This window comes from Lepidochelys kempii, chromosome 1 (genome assembly GCF_965140285.1).
Source record: "Lepidochelys kempii isolate rLepKem1 chromosome 1, rLepKem1.hap1, whole genome shotgun sequence".
In the NCBI taxonomy this organism is placed as follows: domain Eukaryota; kingdom Metazoa; phylum Chordata; order Testudines; family Cheloniidae; genus Lepidochelys; species Lepidochelys kempii.
The window spans coordinates 106,349,657-106,363,580 of NC_136380.1; the positions used below are offsets into that span (position 1 = coordinate 106,349,657).

General features: G+C 40.7%; 1 protein-coding gene across 1 annotated transcript in view; it reads right to left on the bottom strand.

The window, feature by feature from the left end:
• The window catches only part of NALF1 (NALCN channel auxiliary factor 1), a 798,908-nt gene that overhangs the window by 8,993 nt on the left and 775,991 nt on the right, over positions 1-13,924 (bottom strand). The window contains exon 2 of the mRNA XM_073349409.2: positions 6,336-6,507. Coding sequence (XP_073205510.1) covers positions 6,336-6,507 — 172 coding nt within the window. The remainder of the gene's footprint in view (positions 1-6,335; positions 6,508-13,924) is intronic.

Consider the following 13,924-nt stretch of genomic DNA (forward strand, 5'->3'; position numbering starts at 1 on the left):
CTGTTTGCTGATGACTTAGTAATATGCATAGAAGATTTTGAGACCCTGCAAGCCAGTTTTGAACAACGGTAACACAGTTTTGAGTGGGCTGGACTTAGAGTGAACATTGGTAAGTCTGAGGCTATGATAACTGAGGGAGGAGGACTCACCCTAAAGGATATCACAGGCAGAGAACTTAAAAGAGTGAAAGAATTTAAATACCTAGGATTAATGGTTGCTGATGATGCTGCCCTCCTGGCATCATACTAAAGCTGTTTGGTGCAAATGGTGCGAGCTGCCCCCAGTTCTCTCTGACAAAAAGATGCCAGTAAAGGTAAAAGGTAGAATGTATGTATAAAGCTGTAATTTGACCCATCTTACTGTATAGAACAGAAACTTGACCAGCCACAAGAAAGGAAATCAGTGGCAATGAAGTTGTTGAGATAGTCAAATGGTTGGACACGCCATGATGGGAAACAACATGAGGTTGTAAGGGGCCTAATTTGGGTTGCTTCAGTTGAAGACAAGTTGAGAGAGGCTAGGCTAGGCTACATGGGTATAGACCTAGCTATTGGAGACTGGAGAGCTATACTGGTAGGATGGCTCTTGCAATTACTATGGATGGAAGACAACCAGAGGGGAGGCCAAAGACTTGATACATAGATCAGATATCAGCAGACTTTAGAGCAATTGGATGAGGCTGCTTGTGATGGGGTGCACTCAGGATGGGGAAGGGTTAACTCCTCACTGTGGGCTGAGGACACCAGGCCCCCATGTCCCTTCTGGGCATTCTCGAGATGTAGCACCAGTATAAGTGGGAGCAGCCAGCTCAGTTGGGGCTAGTTGCTGGAGAGGAAGGATGCATGGTGCAGGCTCCAGCTCAGGAGCTGGAGACACTAAGACTCAAGCAGGTACCCAGGAACCTGAGGAGGCCACTCGGAGGTCGCCACTATCAGGGTCCTGAGCTGAGAACTGGTGGAACAAGGAGGGGCCAAGTCTCCCTACCATGGCTGCCCCCCTCTGGGAGGCGGCCCAACCCGATTGACTCCAGCCCCTAAGCCTAACTGCCCTGCAGACAAGAGCAAACCTATTAATTCTGGCCACTAGGCCTGACTGCCCTGTGTGGCAGAGTGTTACTATTGACTCTGGAAGCTAGGCCTTACTACCCTGTGAGGCAGAGTGTTGGTATTGGATCTGGCCATTAGGCATCACTGCCCTGGGCACCCAGGTATTGTTATTGACTTTGGCTACTAGGCCCCATTGCCCTGGGAGTCAGGGTGTTGCTAGTGGTAGGCCTTACTGCCCGGGGAGCCAGACTACTGGACCACTTTCTGGAGTGTGATTTGTCTTGTGTACCCGAAGTTTCACCTCCCTTAAAAACTACTTGCTTACAAAAATCAGACATAGAAATATAAAAGTGTCACAGCCACACTGTTACTGACAAATTGCTGACTTTCTCATTTTGTCTGTATGAAATTTTAATTTGTACTAAATTCGCTAGTGCTTTTTATGTATCTGTTGTAAAATTAGGCAAATATCTAGATGAGTTGATGTACCCCCTGCAAGACCTCTGTTTACCCCCAGAGGTACATGTACCCCTGGTTGAGAACCAATGCTTTGGGGGACACAGAAGTATGTGTCATTGGCAGTCCATGTAATTTAAAGAAAGCTTTAAATTGCTCTAAATGATGCTGGAGGACTAGCACAATATTCAGCCAGGGTAGGGCCGAAAGAGTACAAAGGGCGCCTTGCACCTCCACCGCTGAACTTTTCTGTATGATTCTCAGTCACAAGTGAAGATCTAACCCATTAGATTTTAGAACTCAAAATGCGACCACTTTTTTAAGAACACGGAGAAGCAGTTTAAATACGTACAGCCAGATATTCTAGCAATAGAATGATTCGGAAAGTGTTACGGGTAAGAGTTGCTAGTGCCTCTTTTCTTCCCATCTGACCCTTCCAAGGAAATACCTGTCCTTAATTCCCTGCAGTGCTTTGCTCACTGGAACATTATACTCTGGAAAAGCAAGGGGAATCCCTATATTATAGATAACGCACAAAGTTGCTTTTCAGGCAGGTTTAGATACATAATATTTATTCCTTCCTGTTTAAAACCAGTAAACCACCGGGCTTGTCTTACAGTGTGGAGATGTCTCCTTTTCTCCACTAGGTGTCTCCCCTACTCTATCAAAAGTCACAGTTTATGGATAGTGTCAGAGGGGTAGCCGTGTTAGTCTGGATCTGTAAAAGCGGCAGAGTCCTGTGGCACCTTATAGACTAACAGACGTATTGGAGCATAAGCTTTCATGGGTGAATACCCACTTCGTCGGATGGATGTAGTGGAAATTTCCAGAGGCAGGTATAAATATGCAAGCAAGAATCAGGCTAGGGATAATGAGGTTAGTTCAATCAGGGAGGATGAGGCCCTCTTCTAGCAGTTGAGGAGGATACTAATGGTTAAAACCTTGTATAGCAATCACAGTTCACAGTATTTTGAGTAAAAAAAGCCCTCTGTATCCTCTTATCTAGGCACAGTTACAAAGCAGCATGTAACATTAATATTTTTATCTCGGGCTATGTGCTGCATTCAATATCAGATAAAAACAGTAACCACCAATACACCTTTTCAGCTTTGTTGGCTTCTGCAATAATACAATGAAACATCTTTCTGCAGGAGTCAATCAGTCCATCTTTCCATTTGCCCTAAATCTCTAATGGAACCTGGAGAAAACAACCTGTTACCATGGAAAGGAAGAAGAGAAACCTTGATTGTGAAACTATTGCTCCTGAAACCTCATTAAAGAAAAACAGGGGCTCTGGAGGGCTGTCATTTCTCATAGAGAAGGTCACCCCATAAACACAGGGATTCCTTTCTTCTCCAGACAAGCTTTGGTGTAATTCAATCAGCTCCATAGCCAGTCAAAGTCCTGCCCCACCCGAGGGCAAGCAAATCTCCAAAAATCTCCCATTAGCAAAATTAGATTCAGTTTCAGCTGGATCTCGATAAAAGTAAAAGTCAAAATCTTGCAAAAGAACCTGCCGACTCTCTCCCTGCAGGATATTGTCATAGTTAGGCACAGCAGAGTTACTCAAGCTAACGGTGCCTTGGTTTGAGAGAGTGAAGGCTTGTTGCAGAGCACTGTCCTTAAGAAATTCTTGATTATGAAACTTGCTCCCTTCCTTACTTTAGTGTGTCAGAGCCCATTTGCCTGGATCTTAAGAAAGCTTTGTGGTGGCCATGTATTTTGGGCTGGCTTGGGAAGGGGTCAGACCAAGGGATGTGATGGACAAATGAGGAGATGGAAATTTGTCTCTAAAGTGATTTTGTGGGGTGGATTGGCAGGATGCGGCACGTCTTTGTATACCGGAGTTTTATCTTTGTGCATATCTGAACTTTTTGTAAGGAGAGTTCCATGTTATGCATAAACACTTTTAAAATATGAATAAATAGTGTAAATAAAGTCTCTTTCTGCAGCCCCTAGCTTCCCCCATCTCGAGAAAATAATTCTTATTTAACTACCTCATACACACATTGGAAGTGTTCCTATTTGTAAACTGCGTTGAAGGTAAGAGAGTATTATTATCCTCCTTCATTGATGGCTACGAATCTGCAGTTCAACTTACATTCCATTCTGTCATCTTTCCCATGTGGGATAGGAATTTCTGGATTCTGTGGGGTAAAACTAGTCATTTTGCCAGAGGTTAGCAAACGACTTAGTATCAACATCCACAAAATAATAAGATATACCAGGGGAGTCCTCATGAACACTATGATCTGCCTCTCTGATTTTACAAATCAACTCAATGGTGGAAAAGCAGTGTGTCCTAGTAACATTCTAGGAGTCAGGACTCTCAGATTCTATTCTCAACTATACCACTGAGTCATCATGTGGCCCAAGGCCAGTCATATAGGACTAAATTCTCAAGGGCAGCTTCTAATTTAGGGTGCGTCAAAATTTGAGGGCCCAATGTTAAACACCTAGAACCTGATATTTATAGGTCATGAGCACCTGCATCTTCCACTGACTTTAAATTACAATTTGGGTGCTCAGTGCCTTCGGAAATCAGGCTGTGGGCTTCTAAAGTTAGCAGCCAATGAAGTGAGGTACCCAAAAGAGAAGTGGCTTTTGAGAAGTGGCTTGAGCCATTATATTTTTAAAATTCATCTCCCATGATGGAAATCCAAATACAACAGTATTTTGCCACTGTCCTACCACATTACAGTATGAAATTAAGTCTACAGCGAACAGAACTGTTTTAAGTAACTGAATCCCAGTTGTCCAAAACATCTGGTTAATCAAACATTGTTTAATGTAACCCAAGGATTGGGTATGTCTTCCCCAAGGCCAAATGGCACATTTTCATTGCAATCCAGGTTCCCAAAAGCTGGGACAAAGCCAGTGATGTTGCATCAATTGGCTTCCCCAGGGCACAACAACAGATATTCAGAGTGCTAAGCTCGGAGGATCCAGAGCACATACTATTTCCATAGAGCTGTCTGGCATGGAGAAAGCTGTCTGATGGAATATTTTAAACTATGATCCAAACTTGGAGAACCCAGAGTACAGTCTTTGAGTGGCAGCTGACGGGGCACCATCCTGGCTAACAATCAAGAATGCAGGGGAGCAACTTGGAGGTCTGCACTCCGGGCCTGAAGAACCTAGCTTCCTTTGAGGTTTCAACTCACTGATTATCTGAAGGTTTGGGACATTCTGTGTCAGTAATTGAGTTTCATTGTGAAAAATGAGTGAAGAACAAGAAGTACACTATTTTAACCCTCAAGGTGCGTTCCTAAAGAAATAGTGCCATGGGTAATATTTTATCATTAAAAATATTGGGGGAACAGTACTTGCTAAAGTAACAGAAGCCTAGGAGAGCCAGACTGGGGAGATCTGCATAGGGAGTAGCAGCTCTATGACACGCTCTCCACCAGTGCCCACTGAAGCCCCTTTATTCCAAATCCATGAGTGTTGGGGTTCTGAAGGTGAGACCAGGGTACAGCCAGAGCAGGAGCATCTGTACTCTGTGGAGTGCTCCTCTCCAGACTTCCTGAACATACTCAGAGACAGTTAGCGGTATTCTGAACAACATTAGTTCCCACAGCTACCTCACTCACCGGATGCCCGAAACATCTGCCTGGGGAGGCAATACATCTGCCAGAGGCAGTTCAGCCAACACTGGGGAAGAAGACCCATAGATCATTGCGGATAATCCTGGATCCATGGAGTCGGGAGAAGAGTTCAGCTATGAATCCTAAACTTCTGCAAATTTAGGTCTCATATCCTCTTCTGAATCCTCCACATTCCTCCACTGTGTAGAGTTTTCCGGGCTCTCTGTCCCATGGCCAACAGGAGTATATGAAATTACCCTTGATTTTATCTTGACAGTGTCCCTTTAAAAGTTAGGAGGAGGACATGACTAGCAAATTAGCTTAATCATATTACTGTAAATGTGTGGTAGACATAAGATGTGAGAGTGCTGGGAAAGGCAGGTGTGGCAGACATTAGCCTCACAGCTCAAGTCACTATTCTGTCTGCAATGTCTTAGAATTACATAACACAGAAGTTACCTCTTCTCACTTAAATTATTAAGCATACAAATGATTAGAATAGTTTTCTGTTGGAAATGTGCTTTTGTAAAGTTAATTACTTTGGTCACAGGTAAACTATAGAAAATGTGGCATAGAAAGTATTGATTCAATGCCTAAAACCTTTCAAAAAGAAAAGGAGTACTTGTGGCACCTTAGAGACTAACCAATTTATTAGAGCATAAGCTTTCGTGAGCTACAGCTCACTTCCTCAGATGCATATCGTGGAAACTGCAGCAGGCTTTATATATACACAGAGGATATGAAACAATACCTCCTCCCACCCCACTGTCCTGCTGGTAATAGCTTATCTAAAGTGATCATCAGGTGGGCCATTTCCAGCACCAATCCAGGTTTTCTCACCCTCCACCCCTGGATTGGTGCTGGAAATGGCCCACCTGATGATCACTTTAGATAAGCTATTACCAGCAGGACAGTGGGGTGGGAGGAGGTATTGTTTCATATCCTCTGTGTATATATAAAGCCTGCTGCAGTTTCCACGATATGCATCTGAGGAAGTGAGCTGTAGCTCACGAAAGCTTATGCTCTAATAAATTGGTTAGTCTCTAAGGTGCCACAAGTACTCCTTTTCTTTTTGTGAATACAGACTAACATGGCTGTTACTCTAAAACCTTTCAGAAACTCTTTGATGAAGAATTCCTTCAGGCTCTCATACTTAAAACTATTAGGAAACAAAACATGGTTAGCCACACTCTTCAAAGTTAAGTTTGGAATGAAAACTAGTGAGACATGCTGATCTGCACTGTACCTGTACAGATGAAACTTGATAGTCCTCCATAGATGACATCATCATTGTCTGGTAATATAAATGGACACCTTGTCTGAACCTCCAAACAGTATTGCTTGCAAGGAATTCTGTTGCTGCAGTGAAACTGTGTGACTTCAAAATACTGGGAACAGAGCCAGGCTTTGTAGACAGTCTGGAAAAAGAGAAGAATCAGAAGTATAGATGGCTGACAATAGCACTGTCATTATCAGAAGCACATAGTGTACTGCACACCTACGCTGATGCTGGTTCTTAAAGCAAATTTTAAGAGAATATCACCTGAGTAAAACAAACCCATAACATATCACTACCTTCCCACTTCTGTAAAGAAATCCCCAACCAAGCCATCTAAAATGACTGATTTAAAAACATAAAACATTACTCAATCATGATTGGATTAATATTATTCTGTAATCATATTTGTGTAGAGATGTACCAGTCTCTGATGCACCTTTAAATTATACACATGTCCTGTACTTTACAGATAAACTGTGGTTCTAAAAAATTTAGAAATAATTTGAAAAAAGGCACAGGAACTAAACACCAGAAGGAATTTCAAAGAGATTTATTTAATACACTCTGGCCTATTTGCTCTTCGTAATTTTACCGAATAGAGAAAAGGTCACAGTAGATGGTGCTGTTTCCCCTCAATTAAACTCCAATGCAGTCTGCAGGATTAAGGAGCACATTAGAGTGCCTGAACATCAACAGCCACAGACTAGGGGATAAAGTCAGGGAGAACATTTACATGTGATCCAGATCCAACCCATTAAAGGGTCCATCACCTGAAGCAGTAAAGCAACCCAGCCGAATAATTTATTTTAAAGCAAATTGATTTTGTTTGGTTTAGTCTTGTGAAAGGTATTTTCTTAAGACACACTATCATTCATAATGGTAACTTGAGCCTATTAGCTATACAACTGCTTCATACATGTGACCGTTCAGGAAATGCAAGAGTTGCATTTGCTGACTATCAAGTAGCCATTGTAGGGAAACACCTACGGACTGAGTCCTAAAACAATTTCCTGGTTTCCCAATACATAATTTATGTTTATTTTAAACACATTATTTACTGGCTAAGATTATTATCTAGTTTGCTGGATAATGAAAATTTCCATTCTGTCTTCACTCAAAAATATCTGAAAGATTTAGTAACTACATTTCTTCTATCAGAGGCTGAAAAGCAATATAGTTTAACTGATTATTTCTCCTCTTTCTATACCTGTTTTTAATAAAAAAAGGAAAACTGAGATTATAAAGTTTAAACACTGAAAATTCAATAGCTGATCCTTCAAAGGACTAATTTGCTAGAGGGTTTGGTTCAATGTAGGCATGTTTCATCTTATCAGTTATAGTTTTTATTAGTGTCAGTAAAATTTTAAGTTCTATAATTATTTCCAAGGTGGTAGTTCCGGGACCACAAAGCTATTATTTTAGAATATTTGCAATGGCAGCAGATATGGCAAGGTTTTTACGTGACAACTGAAAATAGCGTCACTAATCTGTGGTTTATGTTAACCCCTTTGTAGTAGCTTTTAGCTATTATATTGTCAAGAAAAACTATTTTCATTACAAATTCACTTGTAACTGCTTACATGGAGTATATTCACAATAAATGATTATCATGCCAGCAGTCCAGATGATATATGTATTCTTTGTTCTCAAATAAAATTTGAAATTACAACTGATTCTGTATGCAGTGTTGTTGTAGCCATGTTGGTCCCAGGATATTAGAGAACAAGGTGGGTGAGGTAATATCTTATACTAGACCAAATTCTGTTGGTGAGAGAGACAAGCTTTCGAGTTTATACAGAGCTGTTCAGTCCTGAAGAGCAGCTCTGTGTAAACTTGAAACGTGTCTCTGTCACCAACAGAAGTTGGTCCAATAATTTTGACCAGTCAAGCACCTCCCTGTGCCACAGTTTACCTATCTGTAATGTACGCTGTATTTCACAGAGTCTGACACTTACTATTTATAAAGTGCAAACAATCCAAAAATGAAAGATGCTATGTGAATTATCTACAAAAATCGATATTGGTTTATGAATGTCAATTATAGAGTATAGAAAAAAACAGATAAATGGGTGTATACATTTGAGTGGGACAGGATGTGAACATTATTCAGGAGTAGGATTGGTTGGGAACATTTTGATGAAATGTTTTTTCCATTGGAAAAATGTTGATTCATCGAAAGTGAAATTTGGTTTCAATGAAAATTTAATCGGGAAGGTTTCTGACATCCAAGATGGAATTTCTCATGAAAACCAACTAATCAGAATAGCCAGTAGACTAGTGGGTCTAGGTTACTCCCTAGGGTGTGGAACACCCAAGTTCAATTCGCTACTCTGAATTAGATAGAGCAAAAACATGAACCTGAGTCTCCTATATCCCAGGTGAGTGGTTTAACCACTTGGCTTTGGAGTCAGTCTCTCCTTGTCTTTCTCAAGGAACATTTAATTATATGTACAAAGTGGAACAGCTCTAACAGGAGAGATTGACAGACAGTGCCTCTGTAGCTCAGTGTTTACGGCACTCAACTGAGATGTGGGATTTATTTGAAATACTATATTTTTATACTGTGTAAACTCTATTAGTAGGTGCTTGGTATATGTAAACAGAGCCAATTGTTGTCACACTGATATCACATAATACCAGTTTAGATACTTACCAAACTGGACTATCTGCCTTTGGTTCTGTAGAACCAGGTTCTATAGACAACCTGCATGAGCCTGCACATGTTCACTAATCATGTTATCTGAATCCAACAACTTTTACCTTAAAATTTATGGACATTAGCAAACTTGTGAATGCTCACAAGAAGTATCCTCTACTTGCATAATCAAAACTTGCTATGTAATATAATTTATTTTGCATAACAGCTTTCATAAAGAATCATCAGAGGTGACTTTCCCAGCTGATTATAGTCTGTAAAACAGGCTACAAATAGAAGTCATTCCAGGCCAAAGGGGGCTGCAGGAAGTGGCACCCAGCACATCTCTTGGCCCACACTGCTTCCCGCAGCCCCCATTGGCCTGGAATGGCGAACCGCGGCCAGTGGGAGCTGCGATAGGCTGAACCTGCAGACGCTGCAGGTAAACAAATCCTCCCAGCCCGTCAGCAGATTTCCCTGACAGGCCGTGCGCCAAAGGTTGCCAATCCCTGGACTAGGAAGTTTGGGGCACATGTGCAGGCCAAATGGATAGTGCTTCCAAAAATCTCCAATCAAAGGTGCATGGGGTTCATGTGCACCTGAAGTGAAGCACCCCTACAGACACTACTCAAAAAAGAACCTGTGTTTTTGGAGCTGAGGTATGTGTGGTATTTATGCAACACACAGGTTTGTTAGAACTTGCCCTCAGCCAGTACAGTTCCACATCCCTGTCAGCGTGCCTCCAAGAAGTCCACATTCTGTCTGGCTTTCAGATGGTTAGGAATCCTGTCCTATCTGCTGAGATGCCCCAAATCCTTGGAGTTCACAGATTGTTCCCATAGGTTTCTGTTGTTATATAAGAAGTTACATGTAAACCCATCAATGATAATGCATACCCAGCATGTAAGTCAACATACATGTTGCAACTATTAGTCTTTTTTTTAGCACTTCAGTGGCTAAGCCAAAGATTTATAGTCACAGTAGATGTTCCCCTTAGTTTTATTGCATACAATAAAAGGTATTTAAAATTATAAATGTTATTACTAACATTTTTCCACAGAATTTTCATGAGATATGGGATGAATACTGTATGTGTGGGGCTGTAATTGTGTTAAACAAGTATAAGCTTGCTGTAGAAAATGCACCAGGCTCCTACATTTTCATGTATAGTAAATGAAACACCAGTTTTGTTCATTCATAGCACAAAGATAAATTATTCATGACCATCATTTTGGGGAGGATTTTCTTTTTCATTCTCTCTCACTCTTTCTCTCTGCCTCACTCCCTGCCCCCCAACACTCAAGTGGGCATTGCTTCCACCTTTACATTACCCTGTTTTTTCCCATCTTCCAATTTAACATCTATTCAAACTGCCTGGTATTACTTGCTATGGTGAATTGGTCTTCAGCTGTCTGTGAGAAAGTAAAAGGGGGGATTCCATATTTTCCTGGGAAAAAAAGCATATTGCCTTTTTCTAAAAAAATACTTCTATTTCTATATTCTCTCCATTGTTTTTCAAGTCGATACTTTGTTAATTTACTTACAACCAAGGGAAAAAATACAGAATATGAATAACTCAAGTATCCAACAAACACACATGTGCACAAACATGCCTGCATACACACACGCACACACACACTCAATAGACATGTTAAAACAACTAAGCAACCCCACTTGTAAGATAAAAGAGGAGCTTAACTGGAATCTTGGGGAGGGTGAGCCCTTACAGTGCCTTCATCAAATTATCACGTCATTGACAAAGGGCATGGGAGTTCTTGTTCATGGACATCAGATAAGACAGAAAGCTCTTTCTCGGCATATGCTGGCTCAGTCACTGTCAAAAAAAGGACACTGCTATTTCTTCCCAAGTAGATATTTTTGCTCCAAAGCAAAACAAAGTCAAAAGAAAACAGCATCTAAAATGATGGCTCTTTATACAAGCTGTCCCATATCTTCCACTGTCTCTCTGTATGATACTGGGCAAACACTAGGGACCCAAACCAGCAAAGCAGTTCAGGTGGGTTTTTCAAAAGCACCTAAAGGAATTAGATGCATCGCTCCAATTGACATGTTTGTACAGCCCACCTTTAAGCACTCACTTAACAAGTGGGACTACTGTTCAATTATGCTTATACATATACATTATATACATATACATATATGTGTGTGTGTGTGTGTGTGTGTAGATGTCTGCATTCCTCTGAACTCAACTTGGGATAAATAATTTAGCATTATGAATGACAGCTGGTATCTGGAACTCTACACATATACATAGCTGTCAGAATATAAGAGCCAGTGAAAAAGTTCAATTCTGTGAAAAACACTTCTTTCGGAATCTCTTCATTCTTCTCTGGCATATTTTCCTTTTCTCTCCTCCACCATTCCTCTTCTTTTCTTTGTTTAAACAGAATGACACTGCTGTTTTTGGACAGGCTCCAATACATACAAGTGATTTCTGATTTACTAGTGAGCTAGCCCATTACTAAGGCCCTACTTGAATTGCGGGATGATTGTCAAAAAACTGCAACTGAGTTGTGGACAAGCCATGGAAAATTGCAGAAAAGTAATAACGGACCAAATTATTTGTGGTAACAAAGTCCATTATTACTCTTCTGAGATTTTCCGCTGTCGGTCTCCCAGAGCTGAAAGTGTGGGCTCCCATGGTTGGCATCCCAGGACTGAGAGTAGGGACCCGGGGCTGACAGTGGGAACACGGGTCTGGGGCTGATAGTGGCCTCCAAGGGCTGACAGTGGGGGCTCCCACTCTCAGCTCCTGGGTGACTGGGGCTCCCGCTGTCAACCGCACACACGGGGAAGAAGGGGTCTCCTGCTGTCAAAATTTCAATGGAAGCCTAATATTGAGGAATTTGCTATTTCCACAATATCGCAAGTTAAGTAGGGCCTTACCTATTACCATACTGCACAATGCAAGGGCAAATGTACATTCACTCAGATTCTAAACATACTGACACATTCTAGCTTTCCCATTCTTCATTACAGTCCCTGATCTCTTAGCTGCTTCTCTTCTGAAATGCCAATGTAAGAAAAGGGTTTGTATGTCAAAGTGTCAGAGCCAGAGAGAATCCTCAAGATTTCACATTGAGTATAGGTCTCTAGTGAAAAATTGTTGGCTCTGCAAAATCTGACATACTCTCTAAGGGTTCAATTCAATAAAACTTATGTTTCATGGAAACCAAGGTAAGGCTGTGGAAGCTGTAGAAAATCCATTTTTATGGCTTTCATAGTACAGAAGCCTGACATTTCTTTTTTAAATGAAGTGGACCTTTAAACAAGGAAAGGATCTATAAACTATACTGAATGTTATAAGAACACGTTAACTATGAAGACACTCTAGTAAAACCAGGCATGCAAAACTTACTGATTTGTACATTAAACCAAAACCTCATGAGATAAAAACACAGTGTTTATAATATGTAGTCTGTGTGTATTTTATGAGTTAAGCACAGTAATTAAATATAGCCTTTTGGACATTTTTGCTATTATGCCATTGCTGTGAACTATGTTTTTTTGTTTGTTTGGGTTGCGAGTTTTGTAACTTTGTTGTGTGTGTGTACACATGTGAGTCGTATATATTATATATACACACACACACACCACAGAGACACAGAAAATATACCAAGATATACAGGCACAAATGAAAATATGTGCTATACACCCGTATGGAACAGAATCAGTGCATTTGTCAGATTGACTTTACTAAAAATGTTAACCTACATGTTCCAATTTAGGTAATTACATTCCTTATTGAAAAGTGATCATAATAATCTTTACTAGTGCTCCTTGCAAATAACAAATATTTGTATGGTATAAATATATTATCTGTTAGGCAGATGATAAAGCTGTTTATCATTTGGTATTCATTATATTCCTGTTAAAAAAGGTTCAGTCAGAGGTCAGGAAGTGGAAAAAATACTTTGCGACGTTGGTGACTAATCACATGTCACAAGTAGCTAATGATAATGATTAAAGAAATTATTAATTGACAAACCAGAGGCTGCTATTTGTTTGCTTGTCAAATCATTACAAATAGCAAGTGGATTTGGAAAAAAAAAAAAAGCCTGTTTGTGAACAATCTGTGAACAGCAAAAGGAGCCTAACTTCTCAACTCATATTATTGACAAGGAATAATTCAAACAGCTATATTCAGGATATAAAACCAGCCCCACTAAATGAGAGGCAGAGAGCTCACAGGCAGCTCCTCTTCCAAGCTGTAGAACTGGGTGGGCACTCATCTCCTTCTCCTGGGGGAGGGTCTGGCCAGCTGACTGACTCCTCTTAGGCAATTCTATGACGTGTGTTGTGCAGGAGGTGCTCATAATGGTTCCCTCTGACCTTACCATATGTGCATCTAAGAGACATCGGGGATGCTGGCTGGATTATCTACCCAAAGCAACACACCTGGAAGCTTACTAATTCCTATCCACAGTGGGTGCAAAGGAACCAGGTGACTTTTGAAAGTCATCAGGCAGAGGAGGTCACCATGTTGGATGGTCATAGAGTTGCTCTTCACATTGGCTGTCTTCTGGAAGGTGTCCACATTAAATGTCAGTGATGTTGTCCATTGCCCAACAGCATATGGTATAGTATGACTAGTAGGATAGTGGCATAAAACTAATTTTGCGCCATGTGACCAATATTCAACCAATCAGATTGTCAAAATTATAAGTGGCAAATGGTTAAATTATACATTCATATATACCCACCATATCTCTCTCTCTCTCTTTCACACACACTCTAAATAATCTGCCTTCTGTCAAAACAGATTTAGCATGTAGACTGAATCATCTGAATCACACTGAAATGCATCAGCAGAGTAGAATGGAAAAGCCCTAGAGTGTCTAATCAGTTTTATTCTCTACTGCTGTCAATTCTTCATCATCGTTTTCAAGATATGAATCTT